This window comes from Pteropus vampyrus, unplaced genomic scaffold (assembly GCF_000151845.1).
Source record: "Pteropus vampyrus isolate Shadow unplaced genomic scaffold, Pvam_2.0 Scaffold97, whole genome shotgun sequence".
NCBI lineage: Eukaryota > Metazoa > Chordata > Mammalia > Chiroptera > Pteropodidae > Pteropus > Pteropus vampyrus.
In genome coordinates, this window is record NW_011888878.1 from 7,438,641 (window position 1) to 7,464,820 (window position 26,180).

Genomic DNA, 26,180 nt, shown 5'->3' on the forward strand with positions numbered 1-26,180 from the left:
CTGCCTTCTCCCAGGTTTTACTAGTCACTCAACTCTGGGACACATGGATGTATGACTCCCTCTACTGCCCCCAGTGTGCGTCCAGTAAGGGTTGGTGCCTCAGTGGCATTGGCTAAAAATGAGGATTCTTTGTGCTCAGCCTCAAAGACCTAACCCCACAGGGACTAGGTAAGGAATATCCCACCTTTGTTCCCTCTTGCCAGGTAAGGAAAACTGGACTTAGAGCCCCAAGAAGCCAGCATTCACCCCTAGCTCTGGCCTGGGTGTTTGTGGCATGGAACAGGTGACCATCTTTCCCAAGCTGAAAATCTGTGTGTATTCAGGAAAAGACTTTTTTATTTCCCTGACTTTGAGAACTATTGAGATGAATGTCCTGAAAGTTTTATATATTAAATCACTTTTATGTATTTAGCAAATTATTCCTTGTGGAAAGAATAAAAATAATAAGTCTGGACTCTTCTGGAAAACCCTGCCTGCTGGGTCTACTGTGTGCAAGGCTGGGAGCTGGATTGCAGCTTGAGTCCATAGGCTGAGTGTTAGGGGCCAAGCCCTTCCACACATGCGAGCTGGCCTCCTTCGAATGATCGATCATGGGATGACAGTGCCTCCTAGAGTTGTTGCAGGAGAAAAATGTGACTAGACATAAGGTGTTCAGAATGGTAAATGTTAATACTTTTCCAATTATTCTCTGCTTCTATACTACCAGTGGCATTCCACTCACCCAGAGGAAAAGCCAAATCCCCTTATGTGCCCTGTGGGGCCTTGATTCCTGCCCCCATCACTCTTTTCCTCCCACCCACTCCATTTGTGCTTGGAAGCCCTGTCATCCACAAGCGCACTTGACTGTGCCCTGCTTGGGTCTCTGACCTGCCGTTGCCTATAGCTTGAATCCTCTCCCCTCCCACAGTCCCATGCCTTCCAATTTTGCCTCCTTCAGTTCTTTATTCGAATGTTACCTTCTCAGTGGGAGCTTCTCTAGCCTTCAGACCTTATCTGAAGATTTTTCACCCCAGCATTTCATATTTCAGTACCTTTCTTCCCTACTCCAAGCACTGAACATTATCGAATGCTGTAGAATTTACACATTTATTTTTTTCTTTGTGAGTCTCCAGAACAGCCTGGCTCATTATGGTGAGAGCTCAGTAAATGTGATGGATGAATGAGTGTGCAAATGAACTCACTGTGTCTGTGTCCCTCTTGTTTTTTGTTCTTGACTCTTACTGGCTCAAATGCCTGGAGAAGCCAAGTGGAGGCACTGCTGAAAAAAGGGTATGGAGGGGGATGGTGCAGATCTGGAGAGAGGTACCCCTCCAAAGGACAGCCTGCTCTACTTAGCTCCAGCCAATTCAGCACCAGGCAGACCAAAACTCATTTTCAAAGAAAAAAATAATCAGGTTTACCTGTATCTTCTCTGTCTTTAAATGTCGGCTACTTGCCAAGCAAGCTAGGTCTGGCTGTCTATTGTTGCGACCCCTGGGTAGCCCAGGGTTCTCTCTTGACTGAAAGCTTGCATGTATAGATCCATTCGCCATGAAAGAATGGACCTCAAACATGAAATTACTGTGTGATACGTCAGTCCTGGGGTTCCGGAGCTGAGAGCCAATCAGGCATGGGCCCTGTGATTTATGATCTCACTAGGGGACCTTGAGAAAGCTATATCCCTGCCACACGTCCTGGGTGCAGTATCAATTTAATTTTACACCTCTTCGAAGCCAGAGACTGCCCAAGACATGTTTGCAGAGTAAATTATTGGTGAGGCCAGACACTAGAATGGAGCTGACCAGTTGGAATGACAAAGTGGAACCATGATATGGCCTGATCCTGGTCCTCTGAGCAGATCATCCAATGTTCAGGTCCTAGCAGTTGAGCACCAGTTGCGTGCCAGGAGACTGAATAGCCAACAGGGTTTTGGAGCTCCGGGGAGAGGCTGCACACTGTCAGGGGAGGACTGCGTGCTTTAAAATCAGGCTTGCAGAGTTCCACCCATAAATCTGTGTAACCTCGGGCAAGTTACTAAGATCTGTGAGCCTCAGCCTCCCCATTTGTAAATTGGGGGTAATATTGTTGCCTAAAATAGCCATTGGGAGGATTCAGTATGCTTTCAAGTGTGCATTAACACAGTGTTAATGTCCTTATCTGGGAGAGCAGGAGGAAGGAAAGAATATTAGTGTTCTACCTAGGACTGCATCTGGGGGAAGGAGTGGGGCATCCAGAACATGCCCACAGTCATAGCTTCTGACTTGCGTCCAGAATACTTATAAAATCCTTTTTTAAGTGTCCCCAGATGGTTGTGCTGACCTTCATTTAGAATCTGCAACATGCTTTGGTCCAGTGTTTTCTGAGGGCAAGAGAGCTAGGACTGGGGTAGGAGTCATCCTGGGGAAGGTGGAAAGTTTGGGGTCTGCATCAGTCAGGACAAGCGAGGTGAGGCTGCAGTAATAAGGAACCTCAAGTCCCAGTGGCCTCACACAGCACAGGCTCACTTCTGCTCACACCACCTACGCATCTGGGTAGACTGGAGGACCTTGCTTTGTGTCATTGTTATCTTCTTTCCAAGACTAGATGATGAGCATCTGCCAAATTGAACATGGCCAAGGACCACTGTGGAGACAAGGAGAGCATGGCAGATCATGTTCTGGCTATTAAAGCATTTGTCTCCTGGAATTGTTTCAAGTTACTTGTCACATTTCACTGGCTGAAGTAAGTGGCATGGTCAGTCCTAACGACAAGAACCAGAGAAGTACAGTCCTTCCTTCTGGACCTATGCCTGATGGAGGACTGGATACATTTGTGAACATTGCTAAGGAATGCCCTGTTTCCTTTTTGCGCATGAATTCCAATGAGCCAAGCTCTTTTAAATTATCTCACATGAGCCTTTTTAAAAACAGAATTTTGTGAGGTGGATTCTGTTGTGATTCCCATTTCACAGTGGGAGAAACTAAGGTTTCAAGAAGTTGGCAGCTTGCCTGGGTGAAAAGAGGCAGAGCTAATAAGATTTGAGTGTAAGCTGTGGGACCCAGATATCTAGGTGCTTGAGGCCTCAGCTTCACTGCCCCTCTATCTGCCCCTATGCCGTTCAGGCTTGGAGGGAAAGGGATGGAACGGCATCTGGAGAGATGAGGCTAATTCAGCATGGGTTCTGTGGTACGGGTTTGCTCAGGGAGCTAGTGGTGAGGATAGGTAGTAGGAATTCAGGGTTTGGAACTAAATCCTAATGGTGTGCCATTCAGCTCTTGAGTTGCCTTTGATAGTTCCTTCCCTTCCCTGGGACTCTATTTCCTCATCCTTAATATGTGGATGATAGCTCCCACATCACTGGGATGTTTAGGAGCAGGTGAGAACTTGGCTCTGAAAGGAGATTTGCAAACCAAGTGGCTCTGGGACATTTTGGGGGTTGTAATTGGCATTCTTGTTAAACCACTAGGGGGCACATCCTGGAGGAGCTGAGGTGTGTGGGAGTCAGGGAGGAGCTGGCAAGGATTTGGAAAGATGAGGGCTGAGAGGAAGGAGAGCAGCCTGCTAGGGTAGGGAGATTTAGGGTAGTTGACACTTTGGGCCAGATCCTTCCTTCTCCTGGGGCTCTGCTGTGCATTGTAGGGTATTTAGCAGTACTCTTGACCTCTACCCACTAGATGCCAGTTGCACCCATTGCAGTTTGACAGTCAAAAATGCTTCTAGACATTGCTAAAGCCCTTTTGCCCCCATTGAAGACCATAGGCTAGAGTAAGAGGCCAGGTTGCATAGGGCTGTGAACACCTTGACCACAGGCAGTAATAAGGATTGGTTAGTGACTCGTCCCCAGTCCCTTATCAGGACCCCCATGAGCCCACAAGGCAGTTGGCCGGGTTTGGGGTGTACCATGTGGTCAGGAGTGGCTGTGCCAGTATGGTGTTCTCTTTTCACTCAATGTGAACATCGTGTCCAGTGTGGTCTGGGTGTGGCCGTGGCACCTGATCTTGACTCCTTGCAGGTTCCAGTCTCCAGCCACCGAAACCCCGTGCTAGACCTGGCTGCCTATGACCAGCAGGGCCGCAGATTTAACAACTTCAGCTCTCTGAGCATCCAGTGGGAATCTACCAGGCCTTTGCTGGCCAGCATTGAGCTTGACCTGCCCATGCAGCTGGTGTCCCAGGATGATGGGAGCGGCCAGAAGAAGCTGCATGGTGAGCTGGGGTAGTGAGCTGGTTGGCCCAGGGCAGGAGCTTGGAGAGCAGTGAAACCTGACAGATAAGAGGTGTGCTGAGGAGTGCTGGCACTGTTGGGAGCTGTTATCTGGGACTCCTCTTTATCCAGGACAAAAATTTAGCATTATGAGCTCACTGCTCTCCTTTAATTCTGCACAGACATTCTGTGAGGTAGAAACTAGAATCCCTGTTTTCAGGGCACATCACAGGTCATCCTCAAGTCCCAGGTTATATATAGATCAGCCTGGCTCCAGGACTGTGCCCCTCTGAGCCACACTGCCTTCACAAACACCTCAATAGCCAAGAGTTGAGTCTGTCTTCTCCAGCTTGTCTAAGCTGCTTCATGGAACATTAACTCTATTGGTACATACAGTTTAAACAAATCCAGTTATGTACTTTTAGGACCGTGGGAGATTTGAAACTGCAAATCAGAAGGAGGGAGGGGCTGCTTCACAGGCAGCAATGAGACGAAAATATGACATGGGTTTCCCTCTTCCTGGACTTAGGTTTGCAGGCCATTTCTGTTCACAAGGCATCGGGAACCACAGCCATCTCTGCCACTGTGACTGGCTACCAGCAGTCCCACCTCGATGCAGCCAGAGCAAAGCAGCCGGTATTTCCCAGGGCCTACTGGTGGTGGGGAATCCTCCTGCTTCTTCCCGCATTCTCCTGGTTTCCTAGTGTCCTGAGCCTGCTCCGTAGGCCATGCCTTCAGTTCCCTAACCCCTCCCTGAATAGGGTGTGGTGAGCTCACCTGAATTGGTGAGCCTCCTCCCTGGCCTCCTGCCTCTTGTCTCCCCCACCTCATATATCCTGCACTCAGGTGACTGGAGACATCCATTGCTACCTCTCAGCTCTGGCATGCAGCTTTGGGAGCTCTCAGACCTTTGGGTAAAGCCATCCTCATTGTCATTCAGGGCTTGTGCATCCAGCCTCTTCTTCAATGGTCCTGACTTATGGACCCCACCTGGCATACCCATGCCTTTGAACCCTCAGTTCCTGCTGCCTAGAATGCCATCCTCTCCTTTTACTTTTCTCTACCAGCTGGCCTCCTGTCCTTTTAGTCTCATCCATAACACCTGCACCTCTGCGGAGAGTTCCCTGAACCCTGGGCACAGAGCAGCTTCTTTTGCCCCAGGTCTCAGGGCCCCTTGTGCTCCCCACTCATGGTGCAGGCCACCCCCCTCCACAAATACAATGTTGCTGCCATGCATACACATATGGTCCACCTACTGGGCCATACCTCCTCAACCCAGCATCTTATGGGGGCCCAGGCAGAGGTGCTGCCAGTAGATGGCAGATGGGTACATGTGAGGTAAGTGGGAAGGGTTCTCCCAGAATCATCCTGCCTAGATAACACCCACCCCTTGCACACAGCATTGCAGCTGGCTGTTTGTTGTGTTTTCTCCATTTTCCAGGTGTGCATGTGAATTGTCCATTGCATGGTGCCTGGCAGGAAGGATGAGGGCACCTGCCTTGGCAGGATTATAAGATGGGATGTGGCTTCTCAGTTGGGTTGGCATGATGAGTTCATTGGAGCTTGTGTCTTAGACATAACAAGTACCCTGGGGTGACATGAGGAGCTGGGGCCTCTGGGCCTACTTTTCCTGTGAGGTGGCCCACGGGCTGCTTAGGGTTGGCCTGTTGCCTCCTGGATCTGATGTGCTGGCCTTACCCCTTCAGTACGACCCTCTCGTGCCTGTGTCAGCCTCCATAGAACTCATCCTGGTGGAAGATGTGAGGGTGAGTCCAGAAGAGGTGACCATCTACAACCACCCTGAAGTGCAGGTACAGCCCTTTCCCTGCCACCTTGCCTCCCGGACACGACCCATCGAGTTGGTGGCCCTTGCCTCTGACACCTAGCCTGACCCTCCTTACAGGTGGAACTGCACATCAGAGAAGGTTCTGGCTACTTCTTTCTCAACACCAGCACCACAGATGTTGTCAAGGTGACCTACCAGGAGGCTAGGGGCAGTGCCATGGTGAGTGTGGGCCCTATCTCCATGATCTGAGAGGTTCATGGATTGATCACTTCAAAAGCTGGCACTTAATCACATCAGCTGCAATTAGTGAGGTCTTTAGATTTTTTGATTTCATTGTTGTGTAACTTCACCCATTTGCCTGCTATCTTTGTGATTTTTATTCCAGCTCCACAAACTACCCACACTGTTAGCTAATGATTTCCTTTCAATCAGTCTTTAACTAAGATTAAAATATTATTACATAAGTAGCACTGTAACAACCATAAAGTTGCTTTTAAAAGGTGTATCAGCTTTTTTTCCATGTTCCTTTCTTGATCCTCTCCCTATGCTAATTTGACATCTTTGTCCATGGTATGGAAGAATTTAGCATTCCACTTTTAAAAATTATTTTACCCTGTTTTGCCCCCATGTTGCTGTATAGGCTGGCTGGTTATTTTTATGCAATAATTTGTACTTAGCCATTCTCTCCTAGTTGAGCATTTAGGTTGTTTAAATCTTTTTGTTTTTTAAAAAACAGCCCTACACTTATAGCAAAGAGTAAAAAGAATAAAAGCAAACAAACACCAATATTCTCAATGCCTGTATATCTGCACAATGAGTTATTATGCAGTCATGAAAACGGAACTTTCTTTAAAAGGAAACTCTTGCTACCAAATGTGTCAAACCACTATCATAAGTCATAAAGGCAGGCAGCCAAAAACAAAAATACAGCAGTGACATCCACGCAGTGCCATTAAATTGCAATTGTAGTGTTGCTGGACTGCTCTCAGCCTGAGACCTGCTTTCTCTTCATTCAGAAGTGATTTCCAAGTGTGTGGGGAGGGACATAGTTGTACCACACCAAAATGAGTCTTTCTCCTGGACTTGAAAGAGGGTGAGGTTGAGTCAGTGTCGTGTGTGGTGGGGATTCAGATAGTGCAGCAAGGCAGGACAGGTTAGGTAGGGCCTTACGCTGACCATGAGCTGTCTGCATTCCTGGCTTTTAGCGTTGCCCTGTTCCCGTAGGGAGCCCTCACAGGCTAGCAACAGCGTAGAATTAACTTCCTAATTCCAGAGAAGGCTAAAATCGGAGCTAACCTTCACAGAGACTTAATCCCCAAATTTCTTTTCAGAAAGACACCCAGGCTACCCCGTCCATGGTTATATAGTAAGTTTGCAGTCTAGTTAGAAATCAAGCATATGTCACCTCAGTCTCTGCAGTGTATTTCCAACTATATCTCTCTGCAAGTCCATTTCTACATCTGTATCCGCTAACTATTGACACAGAGGTCACAAAATCAGTTGCCTCTGGGGTGGAACAGATGTAAAATAAATGAAAGCAATGAGCAGGGTGTGTGCAAAATGGTCCTTTTGAAGGAGAGAAAAAAGAAGGAGAAAAAGCCTCTATGTCATCCCCCGCGTGGGGCTATTAGCAGTTGGTACAATGTGTAATTTCTTCATGTTGTGCAGGACGTACCAGCTCCTGATGGCAGTAACATTTTCAGGAGGGTCAGATTGGATCCTCACATTATGTTCTCAAAGAAAGCTTTTGTTTCTTTCTCATTTTTAAATGAGAGCTCTCTGGGGGAAATGTAGTAAGCCAAGGTGAATCGTCCTCAATAAAACTGGAGACGTAGTGCTCCCAGACCCCACTCCTCAGCCTATATTTAACACCAGACCGATATGGTGATGGCTCAAATTACATTGCCATCATTTTAGAGTACAGATGTTATTTCCACTTTGGGACTCTTATTAATCCATTTTAAGTCATTGTGTGGAGTAACCCAGGCACACTTCCTCTTTGTTGATGTGCCTTGGAGCTCAATGATACTGGCAGTTTTCAGTTTAGCCAAGCTTGCTAAGCTTTCATGCCCCCAACTAACTGTGGGCTTGGGCCGGTCTCAGCTCTAGCCTTTTCATGCTAGCCCGGCCTCTTCTTGCCCGACAGTTCTGATTCCTAGAGGCGTTGGCTCTGGGAAGTGGCAGAGTGTGGTAAAAGGATCCCTAAACTGAGATCCCAGGCACCTGAGTTCCCTTTCCAGAGCTGCCCCTTCAGGGTTGTGTTCTCATCCTGCGCGAGCCTCAGTTTCCCCATATGTACATTGAAGGGGTTGGACCAGAATCAGCCCTTCCTAGACTGAATTAGACTAACTAGACTGCAAACTTACTATATAACCATGGACGGGGTAGCCTGGGTGTCTTTCTGAAAAGAAATTTGGGGATTAAGTCTCTGTGAAGGTTAGCTCCGATTTTAGCCTTCTCTGGAATTAGGAAGTTAATTCTACGCCGTTGCTAGCCTGTGAGGGCTCCCTACGGGAACAGGGCAACGCTAAAAGCCAGGAATGCAGACAGCTCATGGTCAGCGTAAGGCCCTACCTAACCTGTCCTGCCTTGCTGCACTATCTGAATCCCCACCACACACGACACTGACTCAACCTCACCCTCTTTCAAGTCCAGGAGAAAGACTCATTTTGGTGTGGTACAACTATGTCCCTCCCCACACACTTGGAAATCACTTCTGAATGAAGAGAAAGCAGGTCTCAGGCTGAAATTCTAGTTTTGCAAACACTGAACTGATAAGTGTGCATATTACCCTGCCCTCCCCCTTCCCCCAATGAATGTAGGACCACAAACTGAAGGCAACAAAACCAGGGCCAGATAGAGATGGGAGGCAGCCCACTGGGCTCACCTACTAGCTCCATGATTCTCCCCTGCCTGTCCTGCCTCCCAGACCACCCAATTGAGATACACACCTAAGCAGTATGCCAAGTTGCTGAAAATCCATCTGCAGCATGAGAGGGTGATTATGATGTAGTATGAGGAGAAATTCTTTTGAGGTAGGATCCATGGATGTGGTTAGAAAGAGAAGAAGGCTTAAGAAGGGGGTTCTTTGACAATAAAAAACGGGAAAACAATTCAGATGTGTTCATTCACTCAGAACATTTTACAAGGTTTCTGCTTCAAACAGAGCTAAAGTAAAAATTAACGTAGAGATGAATGAGACTCAAAGAGATTATACTCTGCTTCTATGGTCTGTTCCCAGGTTCTGTGATTTTGTGAGTTCATGTTGAGGCTGCTAAGTGAGGAGCAGCTGTCTCATGCTCTACCAGCTTGTGACTTGCTGGATGCTTTTCTATTACTGAATCTGCAGAGACAGGTGGCCTGAACAGGAGATATGGAATCCTAGATTTGAATCCTTATTTTACCTCCCACTTGCTTTGTGTCTCAAGGCTGCTCACTATCCCCCTTTGAGCAGCTTCCATTTTCTTCTCTTTGTAAAATGTACAAGTTGAAATAAATGCTTTCTGAGATCCATCCCAGCACATTTCAAGTCTATCCCCTGGCTGGCAATAGGGGCTCATGATGAGGGGTGGGCAGGACAACATTTGGGTTAGGGTTTTCCTTGTCCACTACTTCTGAGCCCTGGCTTGGAGGTCTCTGGGAGATGGTGTCCCTTGGGGGATAGGCTGATGCTGTGAGCAGCTGTAACTGAACCCACCTCTGATCCTGCAGGTGCACCCTTTGCTCCCGGGCACATCTACCATCATGATCCATGACTTGTGCCTTGCCTTCCCAGCCCCGGCAAAGGCTGATGTTCATGTCTCAGACATTCAGGAGCTGTATGTCCGCGTGGTAGACAAGGTCAGTTTCATCTTCCTGTTGTGTCTCCCTCTCTGCTGATTCACAGAAACTAGGAAAATGTCACGTCTGCGGGAGATATTTTTCTCCTGTTCACAGATTTTTCTCTTGGTTTCTGTGTCCCTCAACTCTCCTTCTGAGTTGCTGTGAGCTTGCAGTGCTGTCTTTCATCTCCGCTGTTTTGTGTACATGATGCAGAATAACCTCTGAGGTTGTCCTTCAGCCCAGTTGACATCAATAAAGTTTGGCTGTAAATCCTTCTTGGAGTTATCTCCTCATCAGCTCTGACTTGGTAATTTCTATCTCTAGCTGGTGTTGGTTAGTAACCAGTCAGGCACACACCTTGCTGAACATGAGTTTTTCTCCCCACTGTGCAGGTTTTGGATTCTTGGGAATTTCTATGACGAATGAAACTTACTAAGGCCATGTGCTATTGTAGAATGAATACTTCATAGATCTAGGCTTTCTTTTTTGTGTAAACAGAAAATTTTTATTACTACAAATACCTGGAGTAACTGCAGCTAGGCTTACAAATGATTGCTGTCAGTTCCTATTTTCCTAAGTGGAGAGAACAGTTAGTAAAAGGGGAATGTTTGAGCAGCTTAGACTACTTAAAAAGTCAATATTTTGTTACACAGTATTTGATATTCCTCCTATGGTCTCATTTCCACTGGTAATTTGTTGACTAGACTTATTTCTTCACTAAGCATTTTTGACTTCCATTTCCTAAGGCTTTTACTGTATGTTATATGCTGCCAGGTGTGAGCTATTCTGTCACGGTGTGCTTACTGAACTCCTACAGTATACCTGCTGCTGTTCTAAACTGTGGCTCATCTCTCTAACTAGATTGTTCTTTAAGAATGGGGAGGGTAATTTGTACATCTAAGTATCCCCAAGTCCTCTTGTATAAAGCAAGTACTCAATTGATTTCATTTGTTGATTGGCTGATTGTCTGGAGGTTAATCTGGGTGACTTGTTCTCAATTCTCAGTGTGAGTTTGAGGTTGGTGACACCCTCTCAGAAAGTCTTAGGGTGCCATGTGTGGAATTGTTCATTTGGAGGCACCCCTGAGTGTCTGTTGCCCGTGATGTAGGTGGAGATTGGGAAGACAGTCAAGGCATATGTCCGCGTACTGGACTTTCACAAGAAGCCTTTCCTGGCCAAATACTTTGCTTTCATGGACCTGAACCTCCGAGCAGCCTCCCAGATCGTCACATTGGTGTGAGTCCCCCAGGGATCTGAATAGGGCATCTCAGGGACAGTACTGATAGGTCTGCCTGGGGGGGAGAAGTTCCAGCCCTTCCCTCTGTTCCAGCTACCTCAACGAGGCCCTTGACAACTACACTGCTACTTTCCGTGTCAATGGTGTGGCCATTGGCCAGACCAGTCTTACTGCAACTGTGACTGATAAAGCTGGACAAAGAATCAACTCGGCCCCACAACAGATTGAGGTAAAGCTGTTATTCTTCACACCAAATGGGATCAGCCCAGCCCCTATTGCATGCACGGAGGAGTATGATAGGCTGGAAATTCCAAGGACAGTCCAGGAAGCCATTGCGGAGAGGATCTGAGGGGATCTGAGGAGCAGCCCCAGTGGGAGGTTGCTGAGTTATTTTAATCTCTCTCTAGGACATAAGGGGCATAATGTGGCTCAGAGAAGGAGAGTGACCTGTTACGGCTGGGGAGTGGCAGGATATTTAAACCATTGAACTGCCAGAAAGCAGTGGCTGGGCAGAAGCTGCAGGCAGATCTGGGCTTGTTTGTGGAAGCTTTTCTTGACTGTCGATCTGAACATTAGAACAGGCCCTTAGAAGTAGTGAGCTTTCACATTGGGAGCACCTATACCAAGCAATTCCTGGATGAAAGAGCTTTGAGGTCCCTCAGCATCATCTCAGTATGTGACTTGGGGCTGTCTTATGGCATTAAGTTTTAACATAGCCTCATAGTCACCAGGAGCCAAGGCAGCCATGGCCAAGAAGTCATGTCCAAGTTTATCCTTCAGCAGCAGCACTAAATTATTTGGCTCCTGCCTGCATCCTCCAAGGGTCTCGTCCACATAGGGGATGGCAGGCTTTATATTAATTAATCTGTGTTCTGAAGCCAGTGGACACAGATTGTGCTACTACATGGAAGTGCACCGTCCTCCTGATGAAGTGGAATTCATTTCTGCCTATAAATAGTACAGCCCTACAAAGACTAATCCTCACACACAAAGCAGCCCCTTGACTGACTAGTGTGTTCATTCATCCTCAAGCTCTCCTCATGCTCCTGCCAGGTAGGGATGGGGGGATGCAGGAACAGGATGTGGGAGCTCTGCCCTGCTGCAAAGATAGCGTCCTCATCCCTTTCCCCAGGGTGCCATTTTCCTTATCTGAAAAGTTTTGAAGGCATTGAAGAAGAGAACTTCTAAGGCAATTTGTTGATAGAAATTTGGAGAAATTTAGTGAAAAAGGCAACTTTCCAAAGATGAGTTGAGGAAATCTTGAAGGCATTGAGTTGGAAACTTTGACACCCATCAGAATTTCCTGGAGGACTTGTTAAGATACAGATCACAGGATCCCACCTCTGCATCTGCAGGTCTGGAGTGGGTTGGAGAATGTGCATTTCTCATGGTTCCCAGGTGACAGTCACAAACAGCAGAGCACATCTCACCCAACCACAGATTCTTAGGTCCCTGGGTAGGATGAGATTGTGTGGGGGCCACTAGGGCTCCCCCAGAGTTGGCACAGAACCCCAGGCTCTCACTGGCACCTCTTCACAGAGGAGCGATATGCATGCACTGTGTTTCCCTCTCCCTGAAAATGTTACCTGTGAATTAAGCCTAGCAGCATGAACTTGGAATGCAGTGGTCCCTTTCTCTCTTTGTCTCCACATATAGGTCTTTCCCCCATTTAGGCTGATACCCAGAAAGGTGACGCTGATTATCGGGGCCATGATGCAGGTAAGAGCCAAAAACCACATCCTTGTTCCACCCCCACTTGCAGCCAGGCACCAGCAAGATGGTAGCCGCCCAACCTGCCCAACCTGCCCTGGCTCCAGACATGCCCACCTACCTTGGGTGTCAAATGTGCTAAGATGGAATTCTCTGGGGGTATTGGTGCCCTCATCCTCTGAGGATGAAGCATGGGCTGGCTGGGAGGATAGGGACTGACAGGAACTTCTGTTTCTTCCTACTCCAGATCACCTCTGAGGGTGGGCCCCAGCCTCAGTCCAACATCCTCTTCTCCATCAGCAATGAGAGTGTTGCAGTGGTGAGCGGTGCTGGGCTTGTGCGGGGGCTCACCGTTGGTAACAGCAGTGTGTCGGGGGTTGTGCAGGCCGTGGATGCTGAGACTGGCAAGCTCATCATCGTGTCTCAGGTAACAGGCCTGGGATCCATCAGAGATGGGTGCTTTCTGAATTCACCCAGGACGTGTGGCCCTCCAGTGATGGTGCACTGGTCCTCCTGGCAGCTGCTAGGGTGGTCGGCTGTGAAGGGGAAGAAGCCCTGTTTATTGAGTTTGCCTTCTATTCTCGAGGACTACCCCTCTCTGAGGGTCTTGCTTCTGCCCGCTGAATCTGCAGCACCTGACTGTCCCTACTACCCAGGGCCAGCCTTGCCAGCTTGGGGACACCTAGACCTCCAAGGCTGCGCTCCAGACTGAATCGCCTCAGCTGCTCCTTAAGAGACAGCATCTCCAACCCCCTGTTCTAGGGACATTCCAGTGCGTGGTGATGGTAGTGGTTGTGATAGCAGACTCTGCACAGACTGTTTTACATTCCCCTCATTTAGTCCTCTCTTGTGCATTTTGCAGCTATCCCCATTTGCAGGTGAGGGGCCTAGGGAACAGCTAATGGCCCACAGCTACTAAAATGTAGTTTGAGGACCTGATCTGGGACTGCCAACAGCTGAGCTCTTGCTCCTTTTGTTTGTTCATTTCCAGCAGAGCTGGGGAAGTTTTGAGAGAAGAGAAGGGGTTGCTGTTGACTCTGATACACTTTGTGTATTACAGTGCGAGTTTTCAGAGGCATGCGCTGGCTTGGCTGCTATAAGTGTAGATAATTGGACACTGATATTTTAGGCCTGGATTTGTATTTCTGGGAGAAACAGAAAATGTGGATCGTCCACTAGTATCTTTTGTTCCACTAGAAGTTATCTCTCAAGCCTCTTTGCCAGAGTGGGGAACATTTCCTGATTGCTTTTCTGGGTTGACATTGATGCTAGAAGGCTGAGTTAGGGGAGTCTTCTCCTTAGGAGAGGCCCCCTGTTCCGCATCGGTGGGACTGAATCCAAGCATGTGAAAATTGGTTTTCCCGAATCTTATAGTTTCCCTTCATTCCAGAATGTGGGCACCTTTTTGGGCCTCTGGAAAGGAGGTGAGAGATCATTTCCACCTCCTGAGAAGGGCTCAGGGCTCTTGGACCGTCTCTGGTACCTTGGCTTGCCGTAACCTGCAGAAACATCTCAGAAGGCTGCGTCGTGGTCATGCCTATGCTGGAAATCTGGGCTTAAAGGCATTTCCTTTTGTGTAACATGACGGTGGACAAGAACCTTTTCAGAGCTCAGTCATCCTATTCCTCATCCAGAATTGGGACCCTGGAAGAAGACAGAATGCCTGGGAAGCTGGTGCATGTGCCGTCTTGAAGAGGAGAGGCTGAAGTGTCTTCCTTCCCTGAGGCTGACTTTGATCCTACATTCAGTTCATTGATTTACTCATTTTTCCAGCAGTTTCAGTCTCTCCAAGTATACCAGTTAAACCACAAAGTCCTTCTGAATCGTGAAGGTGGACAGCCTGATTCCGCATATTGATTTTATAAAGATAAGGAAGCTGGGAATGTAAAATTCTATCTTATGGCATATAGCAGGCTTTAGATAGATGTCCTGGAGAATAAAGTAAGGATCAAGGAGGCTCTGCCTTTTTTTCCCTCTATGAACAAAGTATTGTGGCCTCAGGAACTGGCTCATTTTTTGTCTCCTGGGGACCTACCTAGGCTGAAATGGCAGCTGACTGGAAATCCAGCCAGAGGGACCATCTTTGTGGTCTAACCTTGCTGTCAATTCTTCTCTGTGTCTACCATCTGGTAGGTTAGGGGAAGTGCTAGGAGAAGGCCTTGGTTCCCTTTGGCAGATGAACAACCTGTGCTACCAGCTCTATCTGAAAGGCATCTCCTTGAGCCTGGGCAGGTGGGAGTTTAGCCTGAGACCAAGGTCGAGGGATGGGCCAGGGCATGCATGAGGTGACCGAACAATGGGAAGGATGAAGAGAAGGAGATGAATGCTTATTGAGCATTTACTCTGTGTTAGAGATGTTAGTCCAGATCATAAGACATGGGAGATGAGCTCAGCGTGAGCACATGTAAAAAGGGCTTAAGGGTTTAATTAGCTTATGTTCCACATGAATCAACAGTACTGTGAAGAAGCCAATAAAGTTAGTCTTTGGCCAGGTTAATAGGAGTATAGAGTTCCGAATGAAGGAGGATATAAAGTCTTCTGAGATTTACCTGACTCTTGATTCATCCATGTACTCTTCTTAGAGAGATCAACAGGCTAGATTTGGGGTTAGGAGGGTCTGGAGACCTATCCCTGTGAGGTCTTCCCAGCCTAGAAAAGAACAGTTCTCAGACACACTGTCCCCAAGTCTCTGCAGTACTGACCTGGAGCAACTGGATCAGACAGGTCTGTAGGATCAGAGAGCCACGTTGGGACCCACAGGGAGATGAGGGAGGCAGTGGCCATGTCTTTGTGAGATGAGCCACCTATAAGTCCAAGTTACTTCAGGAAGAGAAGCATTGAGATAGACACCCTTTGGATGCCTTTTAGCCTTGTGACTGAGCTTGCCTCAGCTGGAACTTCCTTTTTTGGAGGGGTCCATTCCTAAAACACCCATTGCTAGCACATACCCCTACTCCCAGCCAACCTTAGCCCCAAAACCCTTTTCCTAGGATCTCGTGGAGGTGGAGGTGCTGCTTCTCCAGGCAGTGAGGATCCGTGCCCCCATCACTCGGATGAGAACAGGGACCCAGGTGAGACGGGATCCTCTCAAGACCCACTTGTCTCTGCTGTCTGAGCAGCCTCTTGACAGGTTTTGGGCTCTGAGTTCTGGTTCAGGATGAGCTTGGGGGAGCCACTGCTATGACACTGTTTCTTCTGTTGGAGCACTTCTCCATTCCCCCTTTATCTGCTTAACTCATGTTTATCTACAGGGTTCAGCTCCACTTCCCAAAAGGAGCCTTTCCTGCATTCTCTGCTCCAGACCACACAGACACTCATGGCTACTCTCTTTCACAGCACAAAGCTCCTTTTACGCATGGCATTTATCCCCTTCCAGTTCTGTGTAGGTGCAGTTACTGAGTAATACCTGTGTCTCCACTAGTCTGTCACCTTCTCACCCCTAGAATGGCACCTGGTACGTACCAGGAGCTTACAATTGTATAGAGCATACTCTATTAAGTGCTTTCTCTGTACTAATTCATTTGGTGTTTATTACAACCCCTTGAGGTAACTACTAGTGTCATCTGCATATTGCAGATGAGGAAATGAACACATAGAAAGCTTAAGGCTCTGCCCAAGGTCACACAGCTAGAAAGTGATGGAGCTGGGAACTGGCTCAGAGTCTGTTCTTACCTTTTGCTGCATGGCCTTCATGTGTGCCCTGCAGTAGACACTCAGTAAATATAGATTGGAGGAAACTGTGATCCCACCCATGCCCGACCATGTAAGCAGGGCCCCCTGCTAGACTGAGAGAGAGGAGTACAGGCAGGGACTTTGGACAGGGCACACTATGCTCTTGGGGGCTGCAGGCATCCTAGAGCTCTAGGGGGTCATTCAGGAATGGAATCTCTTAGATAAGGTGAGACACAGCCCATGGCCCAAGAAGGATGGGGTCGGGAGGAGGTAGTTCTGTCTCCTGCTTGATCATTTGCTATTTTTTCAGACCTTCCCAAACCTGTGCTGTGCCCTTCTCTGGTTAAGGCAGAATCGGCACAGTTCCTGTTGGCGCAAAGGCAACACAAAAGTCCCTGGGCAGTGGAGAGGCAGCTCGGGCTGTGCCCCAGGGCTTCCAGGGGCTTCCCAGCAGTGGGCCTCTGGTGGTCATGAGCCTAGTTTTTCCCCTGCAGATGCCCATCTACATCACTGGGATCACCAACAACCAGAACCCTTTCTCCTTTGGCAATGCTGTGCCAGGCCTGACCTTCCACTGGTCGGTCACCAAGCGGGACATCCTGGACATCCGGGGACGGCACCATGAGGTAACTACCTAGAGCCCCCCTCCATCCCAGGCCAGCATCTTGGGTGGGGAGGGTCCTCCCCATGTCTCTGCACGTGAAGTCTGCACGTTCACTCTGGGCCAGTCCTGGCCCCTTTCTGCTTTCTCTAGACTCACTGGGACCTCTCCCAAATGCTGCTGCCACTCTCTCTGTCCCCCAGTGCCCTTCCTCAACTCTCAGTCTTCATGTCTGGAAATATGGTTCCCTAGTGACCCTTCTCACAGAACCCTGGGACTGTCTGAAACCCTTTTCATTTTAAGCACATTCTTGCTAACCACTACAGAAGAGACTTTAGGTAACTTACTAACAGAAGGCAGCAAAAATAACAACCTCATAGGAAAGTCACAAAAATTCCAGAATGTCACAGGGTCTTGGTTGGGGTCCCTGGTCTGTAACTTCTACCCACTTTCTGAGACGACACCTGGCAAGCCTGGAGTTTTCTCCTCGTTTATCCCAGAAGCCAAATTCCCCTCCCGTAGCCCTCTGCAGGGGGACCTTGGCCCCTTCTCAGATCTCAGAGCAGGAAAGTGTTGGAGAAAACTTACTTAAACTTCTCTTTGTGTTAACTGGAGTCCATACATGGGGAGGGACTCACATACAGTTGCCCAGTGAGCCAGTGGGGAAAAGGGACTGGTCACCAGCCTTGGTGACTCCAGGCTGCCACCCTAGGTAGGCTTTGGGCATGCAGGACGGAGTGAGAGGTGGTTTGGGACTATTCCTTCTTGCCTTGTCTTTGGAGAGTAAGGGGGAGGGAATAGGAAGGGGAGGGGGCCAGGCACAGGGACTGGATTTCCTAGAGGCTGCCTGAAGCTCATCTGGTATAGGGCAAATGCCTTCCCCAGCCCACCCTGTGGGGCCAGGGTGCTGTCCTCAGTGCTGGGGGACTTCTGCAGACTATTCCCATAGTACAGGGGAAGTGTGACTTATTCACAGATATTGCATAACAGAAGGGTTTTGCAGGGAAACACTGCCAAGCCTAGCATCCCTCTTGGTGATTCATAACCTCCTTCACACACCAAAGGCTCTGAGAAGTTCTGCCATTAAAACCCTGACCCTGGTGGATTGACCCAACATTTTCCACATTTACCTGTGAACATGTAACTCAGCATGGGGTGTGCTGCGCTCATGTTGGGGTGACTGCAGTCAGTATGCCTGGGGTTAGCAGGCCCTGACCATGGCAGGGAGGCAGCAGCCTTTGAGAACAGGCAGGCAGCTCTCAGGAGTCTGGGCCTTCTGTCTGGCTTCTGCCTTTTGGGGGGTGCTGGGGCCCTGGGACTCTCCCTGAAAACATGTTTGGTGTATGTCCCAGGCATCACTCCAGCTCCCATCGCAGTACAACTTTGCAATGACCGTGCATGGCCGGGTGAAAGGCCGGACTGGCCTGAGAGTGGTGGTCAAGGCTCTGGACCCCACAGCTGGACAGCTACATGGCCTTGCCAAAGAACTCTCCGATGAGATCCAAATCCAGGTAAAGGACTTTCAAACCATACTTGAAAGGGAGAGTAAGCGCCAGCCCAGTGGCCTTCTCTTGGGCTATGTGGGCACACATCAGTCCTCCCACTGCACCTGGGCAGGGGCTGCAGACTCTGCCCCTGAGGAGCTGAGGAGCTCTGTTTGCAGAGATCTGATATCAGGGGTGTATAAGACGCTGTGGGAGCCCAGACATGTGACTGACTGAGGGCTTCACAGAGGAGTGACATTTTAGGATGGGAAGAATTGGCCAGCAGGCCAGGTGGAGAGAATGGCATGTGCAAGGGTCTGAAGGTCTGAAATAGCTTGACATGTTCCCAAAATAGAAAATCATTCCAAACTTGGAGTCTGGGGTACTTTCATGGGAGCAAGAGGCTGAAAATGGTCTGAGCTGACATTAATGTAATTGTTCATATTTATTTCACAAACACTCATAGAGCACCTAACAGAGGCAGATGTGCTTTCTCCATTTCCCAGAGCCCCCATGAGTCCTGAGGGGCAGGAGCTGCAGGCACTGTTGCTTGACAATGAACCTGTGGCCCCACAGAGGAAGTGCCCCGTCCAGGTCCCAGGAAGTGGGCGGTGGGCCCTTTGGGCAGCCTGGGAGACCGTGTGACCCATCAGTTGGTAGATGGAAATCAAGCCTCAGAGAGGGAGGTGGCCTGCTCACAGCCCCAAGAGGGCACACTATCTTTTTAGGACCCAGAGCCCAGCAGTCCTCCTCCAGGCCAGGGCTCAGCTCCCCACCCCTCCCATCTATCTCTCCAGCCTGCCCTCCCGCCTCCCCTGCCTCTCTGGGCCCCTGTGTCAAACCGAGGGATTGACAAGTTGTTTTAAAGAGCATTTTTAGTTTCAAAGGCCCCATTCTGCCAATCTGGGACTCAGTAACTTCTGGGTCTTACTAAATTGCAAAGAAAAGCCAAAAGCAGCCCCTAACTATTATGAAAAAAGAAATGGGTTCAATCCCCCTCTTCAAGAAGAAATAAACAATTTATAACCTAGGCACAGCTTAAGGGGTGAAGAAGCAGATTCTTAAAGAAGAAAATGTCTATTAGCCAGCCCCCTCACCTTTGCCTCATATGAACATTGTACACACAAAGACACATATATGTACACAGACACTGACACATGTAGAGGCACACACAGACACAGATGCATACATATACATGCACACATAGACACAGACATGCATGTATATGCACCCAAACATAAGTACACAGATACATAAATGCAAATACATGTTCTTGGTTAAAAATAAAATTAAGTTTTGGAACCTCTCGTAGAATTAAAGACAGGGCTTTGCAGCTTCCAAATTCTGTAAGCTAGGTTACTTAATGTCTCTGTGCCTTGGTTTCCTTAGCTGACAGAAGATGGGGTTTTGAGTATATCAGAAACTTAGAGAAACTGGATCCACCCCACAAATTGTGTTTTATTTGGCTCACTCAGTGCTTCGAAACAATTCTTTCTGTTGCCAACATTTAAAAATAGGAAGATTTTGCATAGAGATCCAATATGCAGCTTGTACTAGAGATATGCATTTGCCACATGGCAAAATCAGCAGGAGATGAGAAGCAGCCTCCCCTTCAATGAGCTGTGCTCTGCAGTTTGCCGGAGGCCTCACCACTCCCTGTTGTCTCCCTGGCAGTGAGGCCTAGCATCGGTGCCATGGTGCTTGCATTACTACTTTTCTTACAGCTAACAGGAAAATGATATATCTCTTGTACCTTCACCTCCATCTTAAGAGGGGCAACAAAGAATACAGGCTTAAGAAACATATTTGTATGTATATTTCCTGCACACTATATGTATCTGAGCTGAGTTAGTGAGACTGCTTTGCTCTGGATGCCACCTGCCTAGCAGGACTCATCTCACATCAGAACCCCATGCAGCTACCAAAGGCTGTTTATTATTCTCCATTTAGGAAGCGCTGCCACTCACATTGTGTCATGTGAATACCACAGCTCTTTGAGACAAGCGCGGCAAGGATCGTTAGTTTTAAACCCATTTTACAAACAAAAAATCTAGGCTTAAGTATCTGGTCAAACGTGATGCTGGAATGGAGGGGAGTCAGCCGGCTTCCTCTTGGAAAATCTCCTTCAATTCAGATGATTTGAAACACAGGCCCTTGAAGAATCCAGATGGTCTAGTCAGCTCAGAAGCTAGTGAGTGGGGAGCTCAAAACTGCTTGGCATCAGATGCCCAGGATGCCAGCCCCAAAGGTCCTTAGAGAAGGAGACTTAGTAGAATGGTGGGTACATTAGAATTTGTGCAGAGAAGGGGTCTAGAGTTCCAGGTAAGTGCTGTGGGGCCCCACTGCTGTGGCTCCAGGAGCTATTCAGGATCTCAGGGCCCCTGGGGAGTGATAGGATCAGATTCAATCTGACATTACCAGGTTTATTATCTGCTGGCTCGAAGTCGCCAACATACCCCAGCAGGCACTCCCACTCTGCGGATCCAGCGAGAACCTGGAACGATAGAAGGAGTGACATAAGGACCAAGGGATGGGATGAACGTTGTTCTAAGATGGTCATGGTGAGGAGCAGGATGTCTTGCTGAGAGAAAGGAGACTAGATGGTGCTTTCTCCAAACCCAGTCCTGGCAGAGTTAGGGCCAAGCAAGACCCTGGGCCCCATAATTCTGTGTGCTGCCTTCCATGCACACATCCTGGCAAACAAGTTTCCTCCCTGGGAATTGAAGCAGAGGCTCGTGCTTTCTGGCCCTGTGAAGCACCTCCCAAAAGGGTACAGAGTGTCCACCCCCTTGCTTTTCCTCCTCACACCTCTGGCCTCTCTTAACGGTCAGCCCTTAAAGCACATCACCAGCTACCTGTCAGGTGTTTGCTTGCAGCAGTTTCTCTCGGCCTCTCTTGGCTCTTCCTGCTGAGAAAGAAGCAGATACCTAGACATGATTCTTGTGCGTCATAGGAAATAAAATGTACCTCTATTCCAGGTATTTGAAAAGCTGCTGCTGCTGAACCCTGAAATAGAAGCAGAGCAAATATTAATGTCACCCAACTCATTTATTAAGCTTCAGACGAACAGGTATGTGACCCGCTGCTGGTTTTCAGCATTTGTGAAATTATACTAGCATTCAATGACTCATTTGTCAAAGTCATCAGCAGCTTGAAGAAGCCACGGATGCTTCAGGTGAACTGGGCATCTTTCTTGGTGTTGCCTTTAAAATGAGTGCAGCTTCTGCATTTTTTCTTCTTTCTCTGTGGATGTTCCATGCTCTTCTATGTCACTTACCCTTGTGGGGCCCTCTTCTCCTTCCTGTAACCTAGAAACTTTTTAATGTTTGCTGCTAAAATCCAGTATGTCAAAGGGGGAAAAGTACCAACTTGGAAGTGTTAAATTTTTCAAACGCCCCTGTTTCCTCAGGACTTGTCATTCAAAGTGTAGTCCACACACCAACAGCATGGGCATCACCTGGGAACATGTGAAAATACAAATCTCAGGCTCCACCCTAGACCTGTACTTTAACAGGATCCCCCCAGCAATGGGGGTGCACATTAACGCTTGAGAAGCACAGTTTTTATGCATGTCTACAAAAAAATAAATAAAGCATGTCTACAAACATGATTCCTACCTTGCATTCCAAGGTGATATCTTTGGTAACAATGACTTGCATTTGAATTACAGTTGCAAAATGGGGGGCTGTAAAGACCATAGGAGCACTTATGTGTTCTGTGAAACACATACACGTGGTATACATTCAACTAAATTGTGTAAACAACAACTTGTGTGCTACGCTTCAGGAACAGAGGTGGATAACACCTGGTGCCCTTGAGTCTGGTGGGGAAAAGAAGATAGCACGAGAAGGGCTATAATTAAATGAGATATAATGTTCAAGCCATAGCCCAAAGAAGGGCCTTCCATGTGAGGAGTTAGAAAAGGCATGAGCTGGGTCTTGAAGGATATATAAGAATTCTTCAGGTTAGGAGAACAGGACTGACGAGGATGGAGAAAGTTGAGGCAGAGGCAGTAACATTTGTTTAAAGTCATCTAAGGAAGGTCGTAGGTCGGGCACAGAGGCTTCCTATTTCTTTGTGGTATTAATATTCACATAGTTGGGGAAAGCATAGTTTTAAGACAGCATAAAATACTGCATAATTTGTCTTTTACTCAATACATAGTATCATTAGTTTTACAGACCACTTTCTGAGCAAGCAGCTCGTTTTTACCCTGTTAACAGCCCTTGGAAATAGGGCATCACTCCCCATTCACAATTGAGGAAACAGGCCAGGAAAGGGGGCCTAAAGGTACACAGATAAAAAGGGCATTGAGACTGATTTGGGATTCTCTCTGACTCAAAACCCATCCTCTTTCTGCCATGCCAGGCTGCCTTATTTCAATAAATTGAAAACAATTTGCCTCAGAAATGATATAGTAAATGCCCCATGCAGCGGATGACAGAAACTCAGTGCTCATGGTCTTTCCCTCTCCTCTGACCAATCAGGCCCAGTAGGTGCTGCTCTCCAAAGAGCCAGAAACATGCTTTCCTTGGAACTTTTTGTTTTCCAAATTAGGTTTTCAGTTGGTGACTTGAAGTTGCAGACAGGCTGCCCCCATGGTGTCCTGATACACCGTGGGTCTAAGATTGGTCCTTTCTCTTCTCCTAGGAGCAGTGGGGAACCCCAGAATCCCGGCCCTTTGCTGTGAGCCACTTCCCCCCAGCTACTGTGTAAAACGGGCTCTGTTTTGTTTTCTAAAGGATTGGTGCAGCATCGCTGAGCTACCGCGTTCTCGATGGGCCCGAGAAGGTTCCTGTGGTGCACATCGATGAGAAAGGCTTCCTGGCATCTGGGTCCACTATTGGGACTTCTACAATTGAAGTGACTGCGCAAGAGCCTTTCGGGGCCAACCAAACCATCATCGTTGCAGTAAAAGTAGGATCATATTCTTTTCCTTTTTAGAGTAATGAAGGCAATAGTGTCGAGGTAATGTTTTTCCCCTTGCAGGAGTAAGTGAATAAATATATCCACCTTCCAACTTAGAAATCATACGTAAGAATTTATTTCAGAATAACTCAGAGGCAAAGGTCTTGGATAAAAACTACAGTATCTTCTGACTATCAGAGTCATGGGTCCTTGGAGGTTATAGATTGCAATGACCTTTTTTCACAGTTGGAGAAACTGAGGCTGAGCAAGTTCTGCGACTTGCTGGAATTGGCACCCTACGGTCCTGACTGTCCAGCTGGCACCTGGAATATGATAGGTGCCATTGAATGCATGTGTTAGATACCTGACCCACAAAGCATTACAGTACATCCATGGCAGCTTGGAGAAGTAGTTGACCCATTTTACAGTCAAGGAAACCAAGATTCAGAGTGGAAGTGAGTTGCTCAAGGTCACACAGTGATTGAGAGTCAGAGTTTGTGTTCTAACCCACATTGGTCTGGCTCGGGTTTGTATCCTCCAGTCACATCACAGTGCCTCCTGTGTCCCTCCTTAGTGATGAGGACTTTCTTTTTGGACATCCTCGGATTGGGTCTGGGGTTTATCTGAACAGATTTTCTTTCCATATCTTATCACAGCCACTTTCTGAATCCTAGATAACAGTGAAAATACATGACCACTTTCATTTTTAGATTTTGCCCGGCTTGCAGGCCTATTTCCTTAATTAATGTCTTTTTGTTCCAAGGTGAGTACCTGGCAAGGAACCTCTCCCCTAGTTTATGAGCAAGTGAAAGTGACTGACCACCCATCTGATATCAACAAATATGTATTGAGCACCAGCTGTGTACCAGTCACTGTACTACTGAACTTTGTTAAAGAAATTACGTCTTTTGGGGAGTTAGCTTTTTGTCCAGGGCAGATTTTAATTGCAGTTAGAGAAAGCTGATATGTATGTAACTCAGGATGTTGGGCTCCTGAAACTCATCATTCTTTCTTTTTCTCATCTGTCCTTTCCTAGAGCAGTTGCAAGTATGCAGTGCCCTCTAGTTAATGCTACTTCTAGAATCCAAGAGGGCAGTTTTTCTACTTTAAATGCCTGGAGATCCAAGGCCTCTGAAGAATCTGAATAGTCAAAGCCCAGGGATATTTTGCAACATGAATCATGATCTAATTTTTCAAAATCACAGACTTGGACTCTTGTGGGTTAGGTTGGCTCACTTTATTGGGAGGTGGGAATCTTGTCACTAGGTTGAGATACTCTGGGGAGTGAGGCCTTTGTTCTTTATCAGTCCAGCCCCTAGTCCTTCCTGAGATGGGGACCAGCTAGGGACAAGCATCTCCTCCTTGGGAGGTGGGTTTTTAGAACAGCCAGTTCCCATACCTGCTCATTGTCTTCCAGGTGTCTCCCGTTTCTTACCTGAGGATCTCCATGAGCCCCACTCTGCACACTCAGAACAAGGAGGCTCTGGTGGCCTTGCCTTTGGGAATGACCATGACTTTCACTGTCCACTTCCATGACAACTCTGGAGACATCTTCCATGCTCACAATTCAGTCCTCAACTTTGCAACTAACAGGTAGAGTGTGAGTGATGTTCATTTCTCATGTTAAGGCATGTCTTGATTGTACCCAGATTTAATTTATGGAGGTGACTGATGACAACACGGAGAGGCTAATGCCATTGGAAGAAGAGTTTTGTTTCTTAGAGTTTCCAAGAGGAGGGGATGTGCCACTCAAGAATACTGAAGGAAGCACTAGGCTTGGTCTGGAGGCTGGAGGAGCAAGGGGAAAGCGTGGCTGGGAGCCTATGTTTTACTCTACGGCAGGACGTTGTTCAGTGGGGACGTCCTCTAATGGTCAGGAAGCAAAACACAGATGTTGAGGTTTGTAGTTGGAGGATCTGTAATAAGATTTTTTTTGCACCTTTGAAAGCTGGACTACAGGGGAGATGTCAACAACCCTGACCATTGGCCTGGCCCTGTGATCCATGGATGCAAATCCTCAATTACAGGCTCTACAGAAGTTGGTCAGAGCAAGGCACACACCTTCCAATGCTCAGGCGTTCACTGACCCTCTGCTCTGTGCAGGCCCTTCTGTATGACATCTTGCTCTTCACTGTAGCCCATTTGTTGAGGCCCAGAAAGGTCAAGCCACTTGTCCAGGGCCACACAGCCTGGAAGAGGGGTTTGAATACCAGATCCTACCTGGCTCCAAATGCCATTCCTTTTGGACAACTCTTCTGAAATACAACTGCAACACCAGGTGGTCTCCAGAGCGAAGAAGAGAGCCATGACTTCAGTCTGGGCCTGCTGAAACTTCTGAGTCCTCTGGAGAGGTTGATCACAAAAGTTTGGTCCCAGACCAGCATTATCAACATTACTGGGGAAGTCTTAGAAATGCACATTCACTGACAGGGTCAAGCAATCTGTGTTTCAGCAAGGCTTCCATGTGACTAGAGGTTAAGGACCATTGCCCCAAAGGGATGCAGACCAAGCCAAGAGGAGTGAGAAGCATCAGATCAGGAGGAGGTGCAGGGCTTGAGAAGTTATTCTAGGCTATACTAGGGTAGGGGCACAGAAGATTGTATCCAGGTGTTGGTGACCATTGCAACCTGGCCTTCTCAGGGGCCCTATAACAGATGTGTCCCCTATTGCTGAATACAGTTAAGGCCAGTCACTGGGAGTGTGGCATGGTAGAAGATCCTGGATTTAGAGTAAGACCTTTTTTAAGTCCAGCTCTACGCTTTATGGGTACTGTAAACTTAGACAAGGCAGGTCACCTCT

General features: G+C 47.9%; 1 protein-coding gene across 3 annotated transcripts in view; it reads left to right on the top strand.

The window, feature by feature from the left end:
• The window catches only part of NUP210 (nucleoporin 210), a 98,258-nt gene that overhangs the window by 57,245 nt on the left and 14,833 nt on the right, over nt 1-26,180 (top strand). For all 3 annotated transcript variants that reach the window (XR_002781387.1, XR_002781388.1, XM_011364466.2), the window contains exons 17-31: nt 3,971-4,163; nt 4,691-4,797; nt 5,868-5,972; nt 6,065-6,166; nt 9,659-9,787; nt 10,878-11,005; nt 11,100-11,235; nt 12,663-12,725; nt 12,964-13,143; nt 15,707-15,787; nt 16,883-17,014; nt 18,342-18,500; nt 21,452-21,543; nt 23,216-23,390; nt 24,799-24,974. Coding sequence is in view for 1 of the 3 variants with exons in the window: in XM_011364466.2 (XP_011362768.1) it covers nt 3,971-4,163; nt 4,691-4,797; nt 5,868-5,972; nt 6,065-6,166; nt 9,659-9,787; nt 10,878-11,005; nt 11,100-11,235; nt 12,663-12,725; nt 12,964-13,143; nt 15,707-15,787; nt 16,883-17,014; nt 18,342-18,500; nt 21,452-21,543; nt 23,216-23,390; nt 24,799-24,974 (1,958 nt within the window). In the remaining 2 variants the exon portion in view is untranslated. The remainder of the gene's footprint in view (nt 1-3,970; nt 4,164-4,690; nt 4,798-5,867; nt 5,973-6,064; nt 6,167-9,658; nt 9,788-10,877; nt 11,006-11,099; nt 11,236-12,662; nt 12,726-12,963; nt 13,144-15,706; nt 15,788-16,882; nt 17,015-18,341; nt 18,501-21,451; nt 21,544-23,215; nt 23,391-24,798; nt 24,975-26,180) is intronic.